Source organism: Anser brachyrhynchus, assembly GCF_964034855.1.
Source record: "Anser brachyrhynchus genome assembly, chromosome: 9".
NCBI classification, from domain to species: domain Eukaryota; kingdom Metazoa; phylum Chordata; class Aves; order Anseriformes; family Anatidae; genus Anser; species Anser brachyrhynchus.
This window is the reverse complement of record NC_137703.1, coordinates 15235669-15256158: the sequence shown is the minus strand read 5'-3', so window position 1 is coordinate 15256158 and position 20490 is coordinate 15235669. Positions and strand designations below refer to the sequence as shown.

General features: G+C 43.4%; 1 protein-coding gene across 1 annotated transcript; it reads right to left on the bottom strand.

Annotated features, from left to right (window-relative positions):
* Nucleotides 1-1251: 1251 nt before the first annotated feature.
* Nucleotides 1252-20479, bottom strand: PASK (PAS domain containing serine/threonine kinase). Its single transcript, XM_080604965.1, has 17 exons — nucleotides 20289-20479; nucleotides 19341-19576; nucleotides 18178-18348; nucleotides 16700-16840; nucleotides 15766-15900; nucleotides 14796-15089; nucleotides 14286-14448; nucleotides 12649-12823; nucleotides 10229-11556; nucleotides 9359-9540; nucleotides 8127-8294; nucleotides 7167-7292; nucleotides 6485-6619; nucleotides 5156-5355; nucleotides 3632-3765; nucleotides 2484-2630; nucleotides 1252-2280 (listed from the first exon to the last, which is right to left on the bottom strand). Exons 1-17 carry the CDS (start codon nucleotides 20455-20457, stop codon nucleotides 2069-2071), a joined length of 4116 nt encoding a protein of 1371 aa, XP_080461091.1. The 5' UTR covers nucleotides 20458-20479; the 3' UTR covers nucleotides 1252-2068.
* Between the last annotated feature and the right edge of the window lie 11 nt (nucleotides 20480-20490).

Genomic DNA, 20490 nt, shown 5'->3' with positions numbered 1-20490 from the left:
CAGGCAGTTGCAGAGAGCAATGAGGTCTCCCCTGAGCCTCCTCTTCTCCAGACCAAACACCCCCAGCTCCCTCAGCTGTTCCTCACAGCACTTGTGTCCCAGGCCCTTCACCAGCTTCGTAGCCCTGCTCTGGACATGCTCCAGGGCCTCGATGTCCTTCTTGTAGTGAGGGGCCCAAAGCTGAACCCAGCACTCGAGGTGCGGCCTCACCAGAGCAGAGCACAGGGGGACGATCACCTCCCTGGCCCTGCTGGCTGCACTATTCCTGACACAGCCAGGATGCCGCTGGCCTTCTTGGCCACCTGGGCACACCGCCGGCTCGTGTTCAGGCGAGCATCAATCAGCACCCCCAGAGCCTTTTCCTCTGCACAGCTTTCCAGCCACTCTGCTCCAAGCCTGTAGCATTGCATGGGGTTGTAGTGGCCCAAGCACAGGACCCGGCCCTGAGCCATGTTGAGCCTCATGCCCTTGGCCTCTGCCCATCGACCCATCCTGCCCAGGTCCCTCTGCAGGGCCTCCCTACCCTCTGGCAGATCGACACTTCCCAACTTGGTGTCACCTGCAAATTTACTGAGGGTGCACTCACTTCCCTCGTCCCAGTCATCAATAAAGATATTAAAGAGCCTGGGCCCCAACACCGACCCCTGGGGAACACCACTGGTGACCGGTCGCCAGCTGGATTTCACTCCGTTCACCACCACTCTCTGGGCCCAGCCGCCCAGCCCATTTTTAACCCAGCACAGAGCGTGCCTGTCCAAGCCATGGGCTGCCAGCTTCTCCGGGAGAATGCCATGCCATAAGCCTTGCTGAAGTCTAGGTAGACTACGTCAACAGGCTTTCCCCTCGTCCACCAGGTGGGTCACCCAGTCATAGAAGGAGATGAGGTCGGTCAGGCAGGACTTGCCTTTCATGAACCCATGCTGACTGGGCCTGATCCCCCGGTGGTCCCGCATACATTGTGTGGTTGCATTCAAGGTGGCCTGTTCCATCACCTCTCCTGGCACCGAGGTCAGGCTGACAGGCCTGTAGTTCCCCGGGTCCTCCTTACGACCCTTCTTATAGATGGATGTCACGTTAGCAAGTCTGCAGTCATCCAGGACCTCTCCAGATGACCAAGACCACTGAGAGATGACGGAAAGCAGCCCAGCAGTCCACCAACTCCCTCAGCACCCTCGGGTGGATCCCATCTGGCCCCATGGACTTGTGACAGTCCAAGTGGAGCAAACTCCAAACAACACCCAGATGGCGATCAACCAACAAAACTAAGGTGTTTATTCATTCATTATTCAGAAAGTGAAACTACATATAAAAAGTAAAAACAGACAAATATATTCTGAGTTATAAACAATTAAAACAAAATAAGCAACATCTTTCTCTTACTGCTTTAAAGCCCAGCCTACGTACAAACATAATCCCATTTATTAACTAGAAGCTTTTCTTGCCTCAGCACTCCCCTCACAGCACCAGTTACATCCCCAGGGCAAGCACTGTTACTTCTGCCTGTTAGCAGCTCTGTACCACTGCAGAAATGCTCCTTTCCAACAGCCCCAGCACTGCCTGGGCTTGACATCGAATTCCCCACTGACTGCGCAAGATCCTTTCAGGATGTCTCTGCTCCATCAGAGTGCTGACAGCTCCTCGGTGAGGCAAAAAGCAAAAACAAGGCCAGATCTTGGACTGCGGAGTACATCAAAAGTCAGTGTAACAGGTGATCAGAACTCACTGCTGAGTAATTTGCCAATGTGAATACAAGTATTTGCAGCAAGCGTGCTTTGTGTGCATCTAACCACTTCTGGGGAAGAACAGAAGGGACTGGGGTAAGACCAACAGCTCCTGCCTTCTACAGTCTGGACAAGAAAAATCATCCTGATGTCAAAGACTGCCCCATCAGACTACAGAAGGTGGTTCATATCACAAGCCTCTCTCATAGCAAATCCCAGCTATTGCTCTCAGGATTTCTCAAGAATTTCAATTTTTATGTGAGGGATCATCTTTCTACAAGAGAGAAGTGCTTAAAATTAATTCCCATTGCCTCCTGAGTGACAGCATATGCACTGCAGTAAGGGAGCTATCGTTCCACAGGCAGGGGCTTCTGCAGAGGGAGACTGCAGCGATGCCCCAGACCCAAGCCGTGGCACTCCACAGCCACTGCTCCTTCCGAGTGGGGATCTGCACGTACACAGTTGGAAGCATTCAAGCACGGCTCACACTCCAAACAAGGAGCTGGAAGTCTGTCTCCTTGCACACACTCACCAGAACCATTTCTCAGTCGACTGCTTTCTAGAGAGAAAGATAAACAGTGAAGAATGAACTACAGGTTCCACTGGTCAACGGGCCTAAGTTCAAAGTAAGCTTATTTGGATATAAGATGGTCTTCTAGCAAGAAGTATCTTACTAACCACAGCCGAGCCTTTTCCTATAAATCCTCCCTGCCTGCTCTGTAGGCCCCCGGTGGGGGAAAAGCCTTCAAAACAACATCTTACCTGCCTCAGCAGAGAAGTATACCTCTTCCCAGGTATAATTACCCAGGTTGACAGGCTGCTTCAGCCAAGGATCCTCTACTAACATGGCTAGAGTCATGCGCTGCTCTGGAACAGGATGCAAAAGCCCAGCGATCAGATTCATGAGATCTGGGGAGAGGCAGCAGCGAGACAAACAGTTCAGTCAATATTTTAGGTATGCTGAGAATGCAATATGATTTGTATTCAAAGAATGCAGACCTTAATTGCAAATCTTCCCTGTTAATCCCTTGTACCATCCTGTTGTCACAGTTTTATTCACAACTACTTACATGAGCTCAGCTCTGAGAACGATCTGAGATTTCCAGGTTGTGAAAACAAGGAACCGAGAGAGGAGTTATGACACTGAGGAGGACAGACGTAGAGACACATGCTACAGAGCCAACCCTGTTTCCAAGCCCAGTCTTGTCCTGCAGCCATCCCATGTTTCATCTGTGATTAAAGGTGCACTCAGGGTTCAGGGAAAGCTTCAAGAATTTACCCTTCAATTGCATCACTGCTGAAGCCTTATAACCACAGTGCTCCTACGACCACAGAGAACTTGAAGAAGACTGACAGTAGACTGACATGCAACTAGTTTTCTACAGCTCCAAATGAAAGCAAAGCTGATGTATTTTTCCTGTGAGGTCAAGCCATACAATTCATTCAGAAATTATAAATTAACAGATTATCAAACATCCCAAAAGTGACATGTTATTGGTTGGTGATTAGTTCACTGAGATAAAACTTGCATTAGAGTTGCACGAGTGCCATTAATGATCTTAAACTTATCTACTAGAGCCAACCCTCCCATCAGGCATTGTTTGTTCCAGTTTTCTCAGGTATAAACCTCACTGAAGTTTGACAAGCCGATAGCTTGAATCATCACCTTAAGTGGGAGGACTGGAATTTGAAACTAATAAAACATACAGTAGATAGCTGCAACGTAGGCATAAAGAACTGCAGAACTGATCTGAAAAGGATACCTCTGCTTCAGTGAACAGCTTCTTACATCGTTATAGAGGACATCTGGAACTATTTTTCCAGTTTTTCCCTTCTTCCTGGGAAATAAGTACTGCTCATACTTTCCTGAGAGATCTGCTCATTCAGAAAAGTAAATTGGAAAAAATTACCTTTTGACACAAGCCGAGGAGGATTCAGGACAGCTGCCATGGCCTCCTCCAGCTCACAGAAGGGATTTTCTCCAAATACTAGGGTATAAAGGGTGACACCAAGTGACCACATCTCCAACTCAGGGCCGTGATACCTGTGCAGAGATACACAAGCTTGCATAAACTCAGACTGCAAATACATAATTGTATGCCAAGGAAGGTAAGGGAAAAAAAAAGCTGGCTGATAGCCCTCATTTCCAATTTTTATCTTAACACAGAAAGTTTGTGAGAATTCTCACGTTTTTGAGAAATCTGTACTGTTCTTTTCAGTGAAAGAAAAATAACTAAAGAACAGCCAACCAATTTCAGTTGATGAATATGTATAATATGCACTGAGACTTCTTACACAAGTAGGCTGGTGACAATAGAACTTAAGTCTCCTCTTTCTTTATCATAAGCCCAAACTATCAATTAAATATTTAAACAGAAAATTGGACACTTAATTGGAATCCCATTTGCCCCATCCAATCCATTTCAAAGCCAAAAGTTATTCTGAAATAAATGTTAATTATCTAGATTCCAACTGAGAAGAAGGGACAGTTTCTCCTCACAGCAACAGGCTGAATTCCCAGGGCAATGTGGCTGCAACTCCCACCTAGTTCCCAGCAGGAATTTCCTTCCCTCCTTGCATAGCTTTCTGCCACTCATTAAGGGGGGTGCCTGAAGGATGCATTAAAAAAGCTGTGAAAAAACAAGAGCAAGGTAACGTACTCGCAGGTACAGTTAATGTTTACCTCCCTGGGATGGCTTCCCTCCAGGAGCGGGAATGAGACTGTCAGACTGCAGGTAAAGAGCATACACAGAAGGAGAGAGCAGGGAAAAGACAGCTAGGATTTGGGCAGCACATCCAAGACAGCAGCAAGACAAGCTGTAAGGGAAGAATCCTCAAGTCCAGAGGGGCAGAAAAATAAAGGGGGAGATGAACCACAATCAAACTGCAAAAATTGATACACAGAAGTAGAAAGAGGGGAACAGAAGAGACTAAAGTGAGGGAAGTACAAAAGAGGCAGACATGGCAAGGGACAGATGCTATACACGAATGCGTGCTTATAAAACCTCTCTAAAAGAGCAATTTTTAGTAGAGAGACAGGTAGGAAGAGGTTAGCAAGTTGACATATGTATTACGAGAGACTAAGGAAAAAGGACACATTCAAGTCACAACACAGCGCGTTCAGACACGTATACCAGGCTGGAGATGACAGCTGTAGGCTTGGTCTTGAACTGATCTCTGCAGCAGGACAGGCATCAGTATAAGGGCTTGCAAACACATCTGACCAGAATAAGAAAGCCTGTCAACGGGTTTAGTCAGAAACAACTTTGTACGTATTGATGCCTTTGAAAATAATTTCCGTCACTGCAGTGCCCTAAATCTCATGTCAGCGTTCTGTGGTTAGATACTGTAGCAGTGCATCAATGGCAAAGCAGCTCGCACACACATTTTCTGGTGTGATGGACCCAAAAGTGATTTTGCACAGGGTGACATACGCTTGGCCGGAGAGCACTTCTGGTGAGCAGTATTCAATTGTCCCACAGAAGGTGTAAAACAGCTTGCCGGGTTCCAGGTAGGCAGCCGAACCAAAGTCCACTAATTTAATCGTGAAATCTTCAGCAATGACAATGTTTTCATCCTTGATATCTCTGTGAAGGATGTTCCTACAGTGGAGATACCCAACAGCTGACACAATCTGAAAGAGGAGGGGAGAAAAAGGTGTTAATTCAAAGATGTCCTGGATAACGCACATGGCACCAGGGAGTTACAATAGCCACAATTTAAGTTGCTTTGACGCTGTATTAACAAGATGCAGATCCCAATTTTGGTAAGTGCACACAAATTCAGGAATGCCTGTCTGCATTGCTGCAGCAGGTATTACAATACTCTTGACAGAGAGAATTAGAAAAGCAATTGCTTGCTTTCCTCTCACAATTGTGCAGGAAGATGGCGTGGCGTGCTTTGGTTAGAAGCATCAGAGCTTATTGTTACAATCCTGCAGGTTACTTTATTTTTATCCCAGCTTCATCTGGAGGGCCCTTTGATTCCTCCGAAAGGATATTACTGCGTGCCTCCAATGCTGCAGGATGACAAAGCACTTAAGAGTGAAGTTTGGTATAAATAATATACTCACTCCATTTTTCTTGCTGCACGATTCATGCTACAGTGCTATAATTAAGAACAGCATCAGAATTATATCACCTTGGAGACAATCTTGATCCCTACCACAATATATCTGAACAAGAAAAGCAGATAGTTAAGGGAGAAAAGCGTCTATTTATAACACAAAGCTCCCTCTGCAGAGAAATACTGTACAAGGCTGAAGTAACAAAGCATCCCCATAAACTCAAGGGTGGCTTAGGGAAGAGGCTTATCAGCCCTTTACACCCATTGCCAATCTAAAACAAGCACTGATCTAAGTGAGAGCATGGCTTTTAGTGAGGCTTGGGGCAACTTCTGGGCACCTTCCTCCTGGCCCAGAGGAGCAGCTGCCACACGAATGGGCTCGTATGCTGCTACAACCACAGCCAAGAGGTGAGCACACTCTGTAGGAAACCCTAATAGGAAGTAAGTGAGGTCCTGTAAACATTACTTTGTGACAAATTTCTACCTAAACCTTGAAAATGTTTCTGTGGGTAGCATTTCTGTTAGCCAGACATCAGCCCTGCAGAATAAGGTAGAAAAGCTCTGCCAGTAGTGAGTACGACCGGGGGAATATAGCCATGCCTACTGATTAGCCAGTCCTTCCGAGTGAAATAGGATCCCAGATCTTATACTAACCACATTTTACCAGCATGTAGCAATTGTATGTTCCCAGCTCTCACCTGCCTGAATAGATAGCTTGCTAATGGCTCATCCAAATCAGGCTGATTATCAATGAATGTAAAGAGATCCAGACCAGATCCATGCTTCTCCATCACCAGCTGGAAGAAGTGTTCATTTTCCAACACATCCAGCACCTATAAATAACAGACTAGTTTTTACCATGTGCTTCATCATCAAACTCCCTTTATTATTATTATTATTTATTCAAATTAAACAAACACTACTTTCCCCTTGGAGATTTAATCAAAGTACACTATAACCTTTGAAGTCTTCACTGAGTACAAATGCTTCTTGAAAAGAGAGCAGAACTAAAAATCTAGAGGAATTCTCTTCCAGAAAAAAAAAAAAAGGAATCAAGATGTATCCAAATTATTTACCAAACTAGTACATGTTCAGTTGTGACGCTGTATGCCCACTTCCAAGATATGCATCCAGAAATAGTGTACAGGCTTTCTTTCTGCTAGATGCACATCTTTGGATCTGTGCTTACATCAATTGTTTGTGGCACAAGTGTATAACAGCAAGTGACAAACCCTCCCAAATAAAGCATGATTTTTCTTTCCTGAAAGGTATCTTTATCAGACAGCACTGCCTCACTCCTGAAGAAGAGGCACAAGGCTCCAAGTGTTCAAAGTAGACATGTGATCCAGTTCAAACTGCATTTACTCTGAGTTACTGTACCTTAATGATACTGGGGTGCTGCAGCTTCAACAGGATTGAGATTTCTTGAGTAACTCTCCCCATGTCAGGATCATCTACCCAGCAGTCTTCAAGCACCCTCTCCTTCCAGATGAACTTCACAACAACCTAAGCAGACAACAGCATTTCAGCATTGCCTACAAGAGCAGGGCTTTAAATGTTTGACAAGTTAATTTACAAGAAAAACGTTTGTGAATCATGTAACTCAAAGGACAGAAGTAATCCGATATGCATTGCTTTGCTTAGAACATCTATAAACATCTTTAAACTAATTTACTCCCAGATACCAAATGATCCACAGGAATGGAATGTATTTATCATTCTTTTTCCTCTTACTACGAATAAAATCAAATTCCAAAGGCTTTTTAAAACTGAATTCCAAAGGCTCTGACAGGCCAGTTCTCTTATCAGCTCAATTACAGTAGCGGTGAGCTCTGCCACAGAGATACAGTGGAAGAAAACAAGCACTTCACATCTACACAGAGAAACGCTAGGATTTGCCTCTCAACACCCAAAATACTTCTGGTAAAGAGGGTCCCATAACCTCAACATACCTATTCCACAGTGAAGTAACCACATGTTTGAGCTGTGGCACGATAAACTTTGGAGCGTGCCATTCACTTTAGCAACGTTTGATTATGGTCTGTAGTTCTATTAATCCTAAAGTATGCTTCTTTAAACTGGTTAAAAGAGCTACATAGTCAGTCTCATTCTGTGCCTGCTGCCTTAGGTAACAGTTTACACATTATATCAATGCAAACATGTTGCTGTCCTGTTTCTATAAGGTTAGTAATCTCAGATTCGCATCAAAAACAAAGGAAAACCCCGACCTACCAAAGAGCATCTTTTAATGGCATAGTATGGACTTTATATGGACACTCTAGCCTTTCAGTTTTGATCCTAGAATATTTATTGCAATGATATGTTAAAGAAATATTTAACCTCCTGGTGATCCTTCTTGTCCCTGGCAGTCCAGACAAAGCCAAAAGATCCTTTGCCTATAAGATTGAGAGTGTCGTATTTTTCTGCATATTCTCCCTCACACGCCCTCAGTCTTTCAAGCTCTTCAGCTCTTCGGGAATTCTCAAAGAGCGAAGTTGATCTGATGGCCTAGGTACAGATTAAAAAAAAAAGTTAGCAAGAAAATGAAAGGTAAAGGAAATACTGAAAAGAAACTACACTTCTACAAGATCAGCTAAAAGGAGCATCTTTGTTTTTTAATAGCAAGAACCGTATGTTGATGTAACCATCATCTTACACGACAAGTTAATTCAACGGTCTGCTCTCAGCAGCTGTTGATACTGCTTAATTCAGTGAAAGGTAAAGAAAACAGAAGAATATGCACTTGAGAAACTTGTACAAAATTCTCTGTGCACTTTACATTTCAATAAACATTCAGCTCCTCGGAGCTGCACATAGTTTTGATCTATCAGCACTATATATATGATGTCTAAATAAAATAATCATAAAATCCAGATATTTAAAGACTTAATGAATGCATATATTTATTCCAGGGATCTATAATTACCTATGTCAATTGATCAAAGATATTGTTTTCTGCTATGGCCCTGGTCAAAGTACTGTCAGCTTTACATCCCACTACTACTAAAAAGCAGGCCTGAGCAGTTGTGCTTTCAGGATATACAGCACAGACGCACGCCTACTGTTCAGCTACGTGGTGTTAGCTTTCTGTACACCACGCAGATTGCAACATCTCCAGAGGGAGCTAAACAAAATGCAGTTTCCTTTTGCTGACATAAGTCAGTAAATGAAAGCTTTCAGCTTAGTATTTCCTTTCTTAATAATACTATGTCATTGATGCCAGTGTGACTACAGCCATTTAAAAAATAGCTTTACCACACTGGTATAAACTTCCACCGTAGAAATACTTAAACCAGCCTAAGAACAAATTTAAAATCAGGTGCTTTTACTACTCAAGTTAACTTGAATAGTAAACCTGGGAAAGCTAATTACACTAAGCCAAACACACATTACCAGAAATGTTACAATAGTCATTTGTTGTTTTTAGAGCAATGAAATACTTCTTTTGAGATAGAAATAGGAAAACCAGGAAACAGCAATACCCCCTGCCCCAGCCTCATGGCATGTTGTAAGTGGAAAAACTTCTCAGCTTTAGCTTCAGCTCAACATTATGTAACAGTGGAGTTTCTTACTTCTCCAAGGCTGTGCGTTGAAAGATCTGCAATGGACTGGGTAGAGCTCGCTAGGCTGGAGAGCAAAAGCTGAGTCTTTGCTACTGCTTCTTTCTGGCTCTGTAGAAGGTCTTTCACCACCCAGACACAGAAAAGTATGGCAGGGTCCTGCAGTTCTACACGTTTTACTTCAAAGAGTATACCTGTGGAAACAGGTGAGGAAATAAAATGGTGGAATGAAACATTAGTGTCTAATGAAACCACAGTTAGCTTAGGATGAAATCCTGAGTTCTTGAAGTGAATTCCTGCGGTTTCTTCATTACTTCTTGGGGGAACACCTGCACTGGAAAGATTCATCTGAGGGTGGCTGACAAAAGCACAGCTCTTCTAAAGATACCTGGAGGTTACTGCCACAGTGTCCCATCTCCCCCCTTGGCAGAAATTTTAGTCAGTGTACAACAGGGACTGTTAATTTCACATTATTATTCAAGATGACATAAAACCTGGGATTTTATACAAGTAGCTAGAGTCCAGCTTGAAGCAGTGAACGAAACATCCCGTTTTACAATTTAAATGCAAGTTTTACAATGGAGGTTGGATTTGGCGTTCAGGAACAACTGTCAGTTTCAAATCTTTTAATTGTGTTTTAAGAATATTTCTGACTATTCAATCTGCATTCATTTCTTAGTAACTTTACATTTTTACCACCTACTATTCCAATGCCCTTTGCATAGAATTAAATACTGCTTTTCTTTCTAGATGCTAGAGCTTCCTTCCTTCCTTCTCCACTGTGAGCTTCTAACCCAGAAGTACCTGCCTTCTGCAAAACCATGGGTGAAGAACAGCGCCCCAGTAAGAGTTTTGGGAAGGGGGGAAATAGGTTTAACTTACTTAACTGTGAACCATCTCTGTGACAGCAATTCCCAGTGTAGCTGCCTTCCAGAATCTCTGCATTCAAAGGAGGTGCTGGGTTCAGTCTTCCTTCTTGTTTCACAGGGGTAGATGTTACTTTTATCTCTGTATTTTCCAGCCCATGCAATAGACAGTCTTCTTCAGGATTTCCTTCACTTTTCAGTGGGTTTCTGTTGATGTTATCCCCCAAAGCCTCCACAAAAGTTTCAGACTTATCAAGAAATACTTTGGAGGATCCTTCAGAGTTTTCCAAATGCTGTGGGTAGGCCAGCCACCCAGAACCACCTTCTATGGCAATACCATTCAATAGCTGCTTTTCTTGCCCAGTTGAAAAAGCACTGTTCTGAGTTAGCATATTGCCTACAGCTGAGCCCAGTGCGTTAGAGGAAGACACTCCAGGATCTGTAGTAGCACCTAAACAATTGGCTGAGTTCCCCTTGACACCAATATTCAGATCCAGCTCCTCAAGACCAGAGCGAATACAGCTCAGCTCAGCATCTGATTCTTTAACATCTTTGTGTTTTGTGGCAACTCCCAATGCAGAAGCAGTGCAACCCATTTTATTTCCTGAGTGAACATCACGGATACTATTTCTTCCATTTGCAAAGGAAAATGATGAAGCATCATTTAGCAGGCAGCTTTCAATGGCAGTGTGATCAGCATTGGAAAGTTTTGCATCACATATCAAGCTTGTTTTTGACAACTGTCCTCTAGCCCCATGGCTTTGAAAGTCTGGTGTTGTCCCAGACCATGGCTCATTTATTTTTGGTGTTCTGGATGAGTTACAAGCAAAACCAGAAGGCTTGTCCATGCCATGGGATGCAGTATCTAGCTCGTCTTCTGGGCTATAAGAAACAGTAGACGAGCCGACGTTTGCTGAGCAAGATTGTCCCTGAGCATCGGCGGAGTGCTGATCCTCCAGCACTGCACATGGTAACCTAGAGACCTGCTGACAATTTAATTCCTTTAGGTCCTGATGATGAACTCGTAACGGACTAGGCAAAATACTACTCTCACCAGCATTTCCAGTCTCAGAGGCACCGGATGCTGCACTGTGGCTGCTTCTTGCTGGAGTCTTTGTGTTCTGACCTGAATCCAGCTGTTCTGAAGCAGATGATGTGGAAGAGATCCTTGAATGGCATATTTTCTGAGAATTACACAATCCTGCTTTTTCCAACACTCCGCATTGTTCCACTGCTCTGATTCCGTCAGGCCAGGTTTCAGGAGAAGGCTCTTCACAGCGGGCTGACGGACCATCAGCGACAATGCTGTCTTCACCACAAGGATTCAAAGTTATTAGTGATATCCTGATGACAAAAGAATGAGAAAAGTCACCTGTATCCTACTGACTCTTCTGATACTACGTTCATTATTTAAAACATGCCCCCATCATTTCATTATTTTAACTTAAAAGAAAAAGGCAGCAAAGTCTTGATACAAGCATCCATAATCATAACAAATTCCATCTTCACCAGAAAACAGGTACACTTGAATGGCAGTCTTTCCTTATAGATTATTTCCTTCTCTAGCTTAATTTCTAACTATATTTCACAGACCATTTTCCACAACAAAAAGCCAATACACGTGGCAGTACACTTCCAGTCCTGAGAACAGAAGATCCCTGTTGTGCTTCCAGCTATCGTTTTAACTAGAGTTCACTGAAGCCCACAACACAAAGTATTTTATGAACATTTCTATCAGTAAAAATGCAGAATAGAAAAACAGTCCATGTAGTAAAGCAGCTACAATCCAAGTACGATATAGATATATAAAGGAAAAAACAGACTACGAGTCTGTTTAGAAAATGACAAGAACTGTGCTGTAATAATCTGTACATTAAAAAAGGCAGCAAACATTTTCTGAGAGTTGGAATCGTTAGTGTGGAATGTTTAAAATTTTACTTAAGCTAAAATGTGTGCATCATATAGGTTCTTGTGCAGAAATTCTAATTTTGTTACAGAAAAAAAAAACAACTAGAAAGATAAAGGACTCTACTAACAGAATACACTGTCTTAATGACAGTCACACTGACCTCCATTCCAGGTAACCTGGCTTCAGTGCAACACCAGCTAGTGGATACCAAGGAAGGAAATAAACATTCACCATTTCTTATCTATTAAGATAGGGCCTAATTAACTTCCCCAGCCTGGGTGAAACATTTGGTACCCATTAGAGACGAAACACCCATAACTTTAAGTTGTACGGATCTCAACAAAAATCTAAGGTAGGCAAAGCTCAATCAGTCCTGCAAATAGCACTCAGATTCTAAAGAGAGACGGGTGCAGAAGGCTCTTGTTACACCTTCCACAAATATCAGAGGTGAAAAACAGTTTTTCCTTCTGATTGTCACCACAGGTTTTCATTTTTCAAAGTGAGGTCGTGGTTCATAGAATGCCTACCTATCAGAGGGCATGGATGCCACTTCGGGAGATGAGGGAGTAGATGAGAAACTGCTCCCATTCTTTTGCTTAGTCTCGCCATGAAGTAATCTGTCTTCTTTGTGTCTTCTTTCTAATTTCTTCTCTTCATCTCTTGACAGAGGGCTGGCTAAAGATGCAGCCACAAAGCTGCTGCCTGTACCAAACAAAAAATAAGACCATACCAATTTAACCTTTTATGTTTATGCTTCAGTGTCCATAGTGATTAAAAATAACCTTGGAACTGTACTGGTCTGTCTTGTATGAGTATGAAAGACTTGATTAAGGCAAAGTGGTCCAAATACAAGCACTCTGCTCTACTTTGGCCTGAAAAGTTCAATGCAGGAATCTAAATGTTTCATGGCTGCTAAAATTTACTTTCCTGTCAAAGATTTTGGACAGGTATTAACCTTCTGGATTAGCTACTTGGCTTGAAATTCAGAGACCTAAGAGGGCAAACGACTATACAGAGGCTGTATAAAGCTTTCATACAAACAGCAGCAAGAGAAGGAAAAAAAAAAAAAGCCCCAAATACACATATGCTCCCCACCCCAAACACTTAAAATGGAAAGTTTTATAACTCACTGAAATTGCAGGACGAAAAAGAAACAGTATATAGTCCAAACATGGTTAAGACAAAGAATAAGATAAGAACTTCCCGAGCGAGTGAGCGACAAAAGATCAAAAGGGAAGAACACGAGCTTGCAAGATGAATCAGGTACTGATGCTGCAAAAGAAGGTAACAAGTGAACAAATCTAGATTAGAAGCTAGAACAATCACTCCATTTAGTAAAGGCTGAGTGCAAAAATTGTTTCCTCACCAAAGAGCTGAATTACTTCTAGATTAGAGGCACCACTCCACAAAAAAATTACTTAAGAAATTGCACAGTCTACTAACTCTCCTTTGTTCCAGTAGCAGCTGTGCATTGATTCCGATGCAGCTGTGCATTTCGAAGCAAAGAAAAATAAAAAAGCAAACAGGAAAATGTTTTTCTGTCTCCTGTGATTTTTTTTAACAGACATCTTGTGATACAGATGAAAAGTATGCACTTGCTTGTGCCCTCTGTTTTGGGCAGAGTTAGCTGGAAGACCCGATTTGGAGACATGGAGCTTCCTTGCTTGTTTATTCCTATTTTGTTCAGAGAAATAGAATTTTGATAATTTCTTTGTAAATACAACAAGCTGCACCAGAGCATGCGATGCCTCCTAATTAAAACAACACAGCAACGTAACACTGAATATTAGCCAGCAACATGAGCCAATATATAAGATTGTCAGAATTTTTCTTCAAAATATTAGTCCTAAGTATCTGCACATCCATTGCAATGTTGTCACAAAAGCTAAATTCTACAAATCTCAAGATATTTGAAGATCCTAGCAGGGGAGAAAGGGACAGAGAAGTGTTCAGTAAGTACAAAGCATTCTCTATTGACAGTGCAATTTCTGACTTGGATATTCAGTTTCATCTTCTTAACAACAGAGAGGAGCACAACCTTACATGAACAATTCTGTTCACCTTAGGTTACAGTGGAAATCCCATTTAAAAACTGCATAGTGGTACATGGCTTTTACAAAGCACATTCCCATTTCTGTAGGAAAATCTCTTCCATTTGTTTTACCTTTGTTACAGCAGCTAGAACCAGCTGTATGGCAGGCAGTAACATCTTCAAAGAGGCACTCGCTCTCTGTCCCCATAGAGTCGTCAAGAGGAGGTAATGGCAAGGAACAGTCACTGCTTCTTTCCATGTTGTTATAGAAACCAGGGATCAGGAACGTTATGTTCTAAAACACAGAATGAAACCTGCTAAGCTGACTCCGACAGACTGGGGACAAACGCTAACAGTGATAGCGGCCCTGACTCTCACGGTCAGCTGGGCAAAACCAATCCACATCACTGGTGGAGAACATACAAGCGTGCAGATTGCTTTGGCCTACTTGAAATCCACGCCAGCTCCTCAGCACTACAAAACAGCTACAGCAAGAGAATTTGTGTATCATCCCACAAACCACTCGCTCAACACATTAACACAGTTTTGTGGTAGACAGAAACAAGTACAAAGACTTTACAACTCCAATGGGTATGTTGCCAGACACAGCAGTCATGGCGGGGATTAATATCACTGCCTTACCTTTCCCAACAGTTCTTTCTTCTCATAGCCAAACAGTGTTAAAGCAAAACTGTCCTTGATGCAATGAATGGTTCCATCTGCCTGCACAGTAATAAGGCCACTGATGGTGGATAACACTTCAACTGTAGCAGAGTAATGATAGTCTATGAAAGAGTCTTCTTTTTCTGTCTGCAGAACACCGCTGTTCTGCACTGCTGTTTGGTCCTCCTCCAGAAGGCTAACTTGCAGCTTTAAACTGAGAGGAAACGTGTTACCCTCTCTGGATCGACCTACAGCTCTCTGGATCCTGAGGTTCTAAATTAAAGCAAAACAAAACAAAACCACAGAAAATCCCTAATAAAATGTTTGGGGTTTATTTCAGTATTCACATAGAAAAACAACATAGCAAAGTTCTCAGGAGAAAAGAGCAGGAAAAGAAAGACAAACCAATCCTGTGAATATCGAAATGAACAAAGTCTGTTTTTCTAAGGTTTCAGAATCTCAAGTTGAACTGCTGCATGAAATCCTGATGACAAAGACCAGGAAAGTCCATGCTGCAGCTTTTCGGCAAAAGAGACGTTAATAAGGCCTCTTTTCAACTATCTAGCTGCCTATTCCATAGCATTTGCAAGACCCAGATACTCTTCAGACTTTTACTCCTTAGAAAAACATGTCTGAAATTAGCTAAAGAATTCAGAGTAACATCAGGGAGCTGACTCAGAAAGCGTGTTTTCTTACAAAGCCAGGCTTCTGACGGACTGGAGGAAATTATCTTTCACCAAGACAGGCTCCACAAGAGGTCAGGGCTTGGGCTTATTCCTAGTTACAAAATACCCAGACAGCAGCTCCATAGAGCAGCAGACTCTTTTTCGTGGGACTTGTGCTCCTCTCTGAAAAGGCTTTCTTCTCTTACATAAAGAGGGAAAGCAGTGTGCACCTACAGCCCAAAGGGGAAGGGTATGGAACAACGTGGTTGGCACTCATACTATACCTTTGGAATTTTTTTGCCTAGAAGAGGGATCTGCACAGAAGGAACCAGGTCCTTTATATGGAGCCCAACTACTTCTTCCAATGTTGGGTAGCCATGGAGATGGGCAAAAAGAAGGTCGCATGATGTAATCTCTCCCTTGGGAAGAAAATGTACAGGACTGTTTTAACATTTTAGCCACAGTCCTCACAATCTTTTAACAACAGTCTCTGCAAGCATCTAAGCAAACAGCAGGTCTCATTTCTGCTGTCCCTTCATGAATACAATTAACTCAGTAGAAGTAGACAAGGCATAATGCAACGCTTCTCCGACATTACCATACCACAGGGGAAAAGCAGGGCAGTATAGGACTCCTCACAGAACTTGTCCTCAGCAAGCTGATCGCTTCACAAGGGCACCCCAGCCATAAATAATCAACCCCCTGCCAAACTATTCCTGTTCAAGTCTAATTCCATCTAATTCCAGCTCCCTGCCATGGCAGAGCCCCCTCCCACCAGCCCAGGCTGCCCCCAGCCCCACCCAGCCTGGCCTTGGGCACTGCCAGGGATGGGGCAGCCACAGCTCCTCTGGGCAGCCTGGGCCAGGGCCTCACCGCCCTCTGAATGAAGAATTTCCTCCAAATATCTAACCTAAATCTAACCTCTGTTAGTTTAAAGCCATTCCCCCTTGTCCTATCCCTACACCCCCTGACACAGTCCCTCCCCAGCTCTCCTGCAGCCCCTTCAGGCCCTGGCAGGCCGCTGTGAGGTCTCCCTGGAGCCTTCCCTTCTCCAGGTCCAACACCCCCAGCTCCCTCAGCCTGTCTTTGTGGTCCTCCCCCGGACTCGTTCCATGTCCTGCTCGTGCTGGGAGTCCCAAAGCCTACCAGTTTTTAGACACACTTCACTTCCACAAACTGTGACAAAACGATGTCTCTGATCATTAGGAAAACACTCACATCAACCCTGAAGGAGACAAAGGCTGAAAGTCTTTCCACTGGCTCCAGCAGAACCACACAACACTTGTTGTCCTTGCTTTTTATTCGCCTCAGCCAGACTGAGACAGGGATCTTCTGTTTGAGACGGCCTATGACATCCACCTTTCCGGAGAATTGAGAGATGTAGTTAGAATTTACTAAGACCACGGTTACTTAGCAAGAATTTCAAACAAGAGTAAGATATTAAGCCAAGACACCTCTCCCTCATTGTTATGAAAACCCTTTTTTCTTGAAGACTTACTAGTTTTTATTGGAAGAAACATAGCTTTAATACAGAGTTGGTAAAGAGCGCAAATAATTCACTGTTGTTGCTTTGCTTTCCTCTTTCCCAGCCTCAGGAAGACTCAAGGTGTTTCCATTGGTATAATAAATGTGTTGACCTCATGCCTTACTCTCAATGAAAAATGCTTTCCAGAGATGCTTTACCTAAGAGATGCCCCACAAAGCTAATGAACACTCCACATCAGTAAGGCAGTTTACTTTCAGCTACAGAAGCAGCAGCTTCATTTCTTATGGGAGAAGATTCTTCTCAAACCAGAAAATGCTTACTTATCTTATAACCTGCAGTGTTCACACTAAGCCTTTTATCTTTTTTAATCTGATCTTGACAGAATGGGTTTATGAATTACACAGTGACTCTACGGCAGCCTATAAAGCACTTGGCATGGCTGTAGTTTAGAGTTAGCGTCTCCGATAAAGACATTTAATTTTAATTCTGGATTTACCTAACTTAAGATTTTTTAAGCTTAAGATTTTTTTTTTAAGCTTAAGATTTTTTTTGCTATACCCACTTGAGGATTCAGGAAGATCACGCTCTGAGGTACTGACAATTTCAGTACAAAAATAACCCATCGGGAAGAATTAGCTTATCTTCCCACTGTTTTCTAGTGACAGCTTACAACAGCAGCAAAAGAAAAGAGTTTCAAGAGTCTTCTCAGGCAGTTCTCTTATAAACAACCCTATTATAGGCAAAGCATTAATTCCACTCTTTTGCACCAACTAGGGCGTTTTGTCTCAAACATTTCACAGTATTTGGTTGATATGTAATATATAGAACGCACAGTGCAATTAAAGATCATTTTAAAAATATTGTAAAAGACCAGACAATCGGGAACTTTTCCATAATAAGGTTTTCCACGTTAAGCAATGCATATCGATTTTTTTTTAAAATCAAGTGTCCTTGAAGCTCTAATTTGGTCAAGTCATCCTGACTATGCATGTTGGCAGCTGGAAAGCTCTCATCGGTGCCTCCCAAACCATGTTTTACCTTCTGAACACCCACATTTGCAAACACTTAAACAAAACAGTCTGACAAATAACTTAACTGACAAATGCCCATTAAGTATACATGAAAATTAGATTAAAAAAAAAAAGGCAACACCCTAAGCCCCACAAATATTATATATGGTGGGAAATATTTGGTTGAACATTTCACATACCACAGTTCCTGAAAACACCGATGAACATTCATCAGTTTCTAAGGACTCCTCGCCCACAGCTTCCCATATCTCTTGACTGCATTTGGATATGAAGCGGGATAGCTTTTGGCCAATGAGCTCATGACTACTGTACCCAAGCAGCTTGCAGGCTTTGTCATTAGCCACTAGAATCTAGAAGAGGAAAAAAACAAAACAAAACACCACAAGAATAAAAGCTTTGTGTTTCATTTATAGAACGTCATCTCCTCAGGCTGTTGCTTTAACGTATTAAAATATCAGTTCCTCTTGGTGGAAGTGGGGTGGTCCTCTTAAACTCTGAAATCTTTGAAATCAATTCACTAAAGCTTCTTGTTCTAAGACATCTATTGCCCAAGTATCTTCTTGGTTAAAAGTGTTTGAGACATTGCTTTTCTTTTAGGCTTCTTGCTTGCTTTTAGCTACCTACCCCTCCAACCTCTTGTGCTGTTTCAGTAATTACATCCACAGAGGCAATGTGACAGTTTACTTGCAAGCCAAGCCTTGGCAGGCCACAGAATTTTATCCACTCCTAAAGGGAAGCAATAATCACACGAGTCATTGGCATACTTACACCTCTGTTACAGACCAAGTTAGAATTAAATGTCTTTAAGACTGAAAGGCCCAAAGTGTCAGCTCAGGCTAAAAATGGCACAGCTCTTAAAGGCTTTTAGCACTCAATTTTACATCAGTGTTTCTGTTGGGACAGAGACAGAGAAAATCTATCTCTCCCAGTGCAAAAAAGTGCGTTCACTGGGCAGATAAAGAGATGTCATGCTACCATGAACCCATCCTAGGGTCGGTACTTCCTAGACAGAAGGCTTGAAGCATATTTTGCTTTTCTTTTCTTCCTTTATGCCACATCATGGCTGCACTCTTCTTTGTTCCCTTTTTGTCTGAAAAAAAGACTCGAGACATCAGTGCTCCCAGCACCGACTTGTGTAATTTGCTAACTACAACCTGCAATGAAAGCACGCGCTTTGTCAGTCTCTACAAAATTACCGAGCCTGAGCTGACTACAAAATACCTTCCTGACACTCTAACATCTGGCAGAGACAAGTAAGGTAGCAGGCATTTTAGCCTATGTGGTGCCATACAGCCTATATCAGCCATGCATTGAGTAGCTTAGCAGTTACTACTGCAAATACCTCTGTGGTGTTGGTATCCACGGTGAAGATGGCCTTGTTTGGATTGCGTGCAACAGCCGGGAGGTGCTGGCTGGATTCCTCCACAGCGAGAGCATGCAAAAAGGAGTTAGAAGCAGAACTTCCGATGGAATTGGAGAGAGAGGAAGAGTCCAACTGAGCCCAAGAGTTACTGATTTTGCTGGTACAAATGTTATGAGCTGCCAGTGAAGACAAACAGTAAGAGCTCCATTTCTCCCCTGTGAGAACAGAAAGATCAGCTCTGTAGTTGTAATAATCTACTATAGGATTATTAGAGAAATTAATAAAACAGTTGTTAGCTGGAGTCAAGTAATTTCATCCCAAAATACGCTCTTCTGGATTCTTTAAGAAATGACAAGAAAATAAAATCAACAAGACTAAAGACAACAGAAACAATGATAATAAATGTATCTTTTTGAGTCACAGCCACTGGAACGATTAAACTCCATCCACAGTTTAGAAAAAAATCGCCAGCGTGCAAATAATTCAAGCAGACAACTCAGGTTTTTCTTCTGCTTAAGTTAACAGTTTAAAAGGGTTTGAATTATCTCAAGATAAAATGGAAAGCGTTATTACATATAATTACAGTTCAGAGTTAGTCAGGAGCCGGTTAATTAACTGCTCACAAGACGTGACACCGAAATACCTGCGCCCACACCACCACAGGATCACAGAACCGTGGAACACCCCGAGTTGGAAGGGACCCGCAAGGATCGCCGAGCCCAGCTCCTGGCTCCACACAGCTCTACCCCAAAGCTCAGGCCGTATGAGTGAGAGCACAGGCCAAACGCTTCTTAGACTCCGACAGGCTCGGTGCCAGCCCGGCCCCAGCGCTGACAGCCCGGCCCCGCGCACCCCCTTCCCTGCCGCCTCCCCCGGCCCCCAGCGCCCCGCGGCTCCGCAGGCGCACCCGCAGCGCCCCGCGCTCACCGGGCAGCGCCGCCCCGCGCCGGCACAGCCGGCCCAGCTGCCCCCTGCCGCCGCCGCCGGCCCAGGGGCGGCCCCTGGCGGAGCCCCCCGGGAGGCCGAGGCCGAGGCCGAGGCCGGGCGCGGAGGCCGGGCGGCTCCCCCCGGGGGGGCCCCACGCCTCGGCAGCCATCGCGGCCCCGAGGTGCGGAGGGGCGGGACGCGG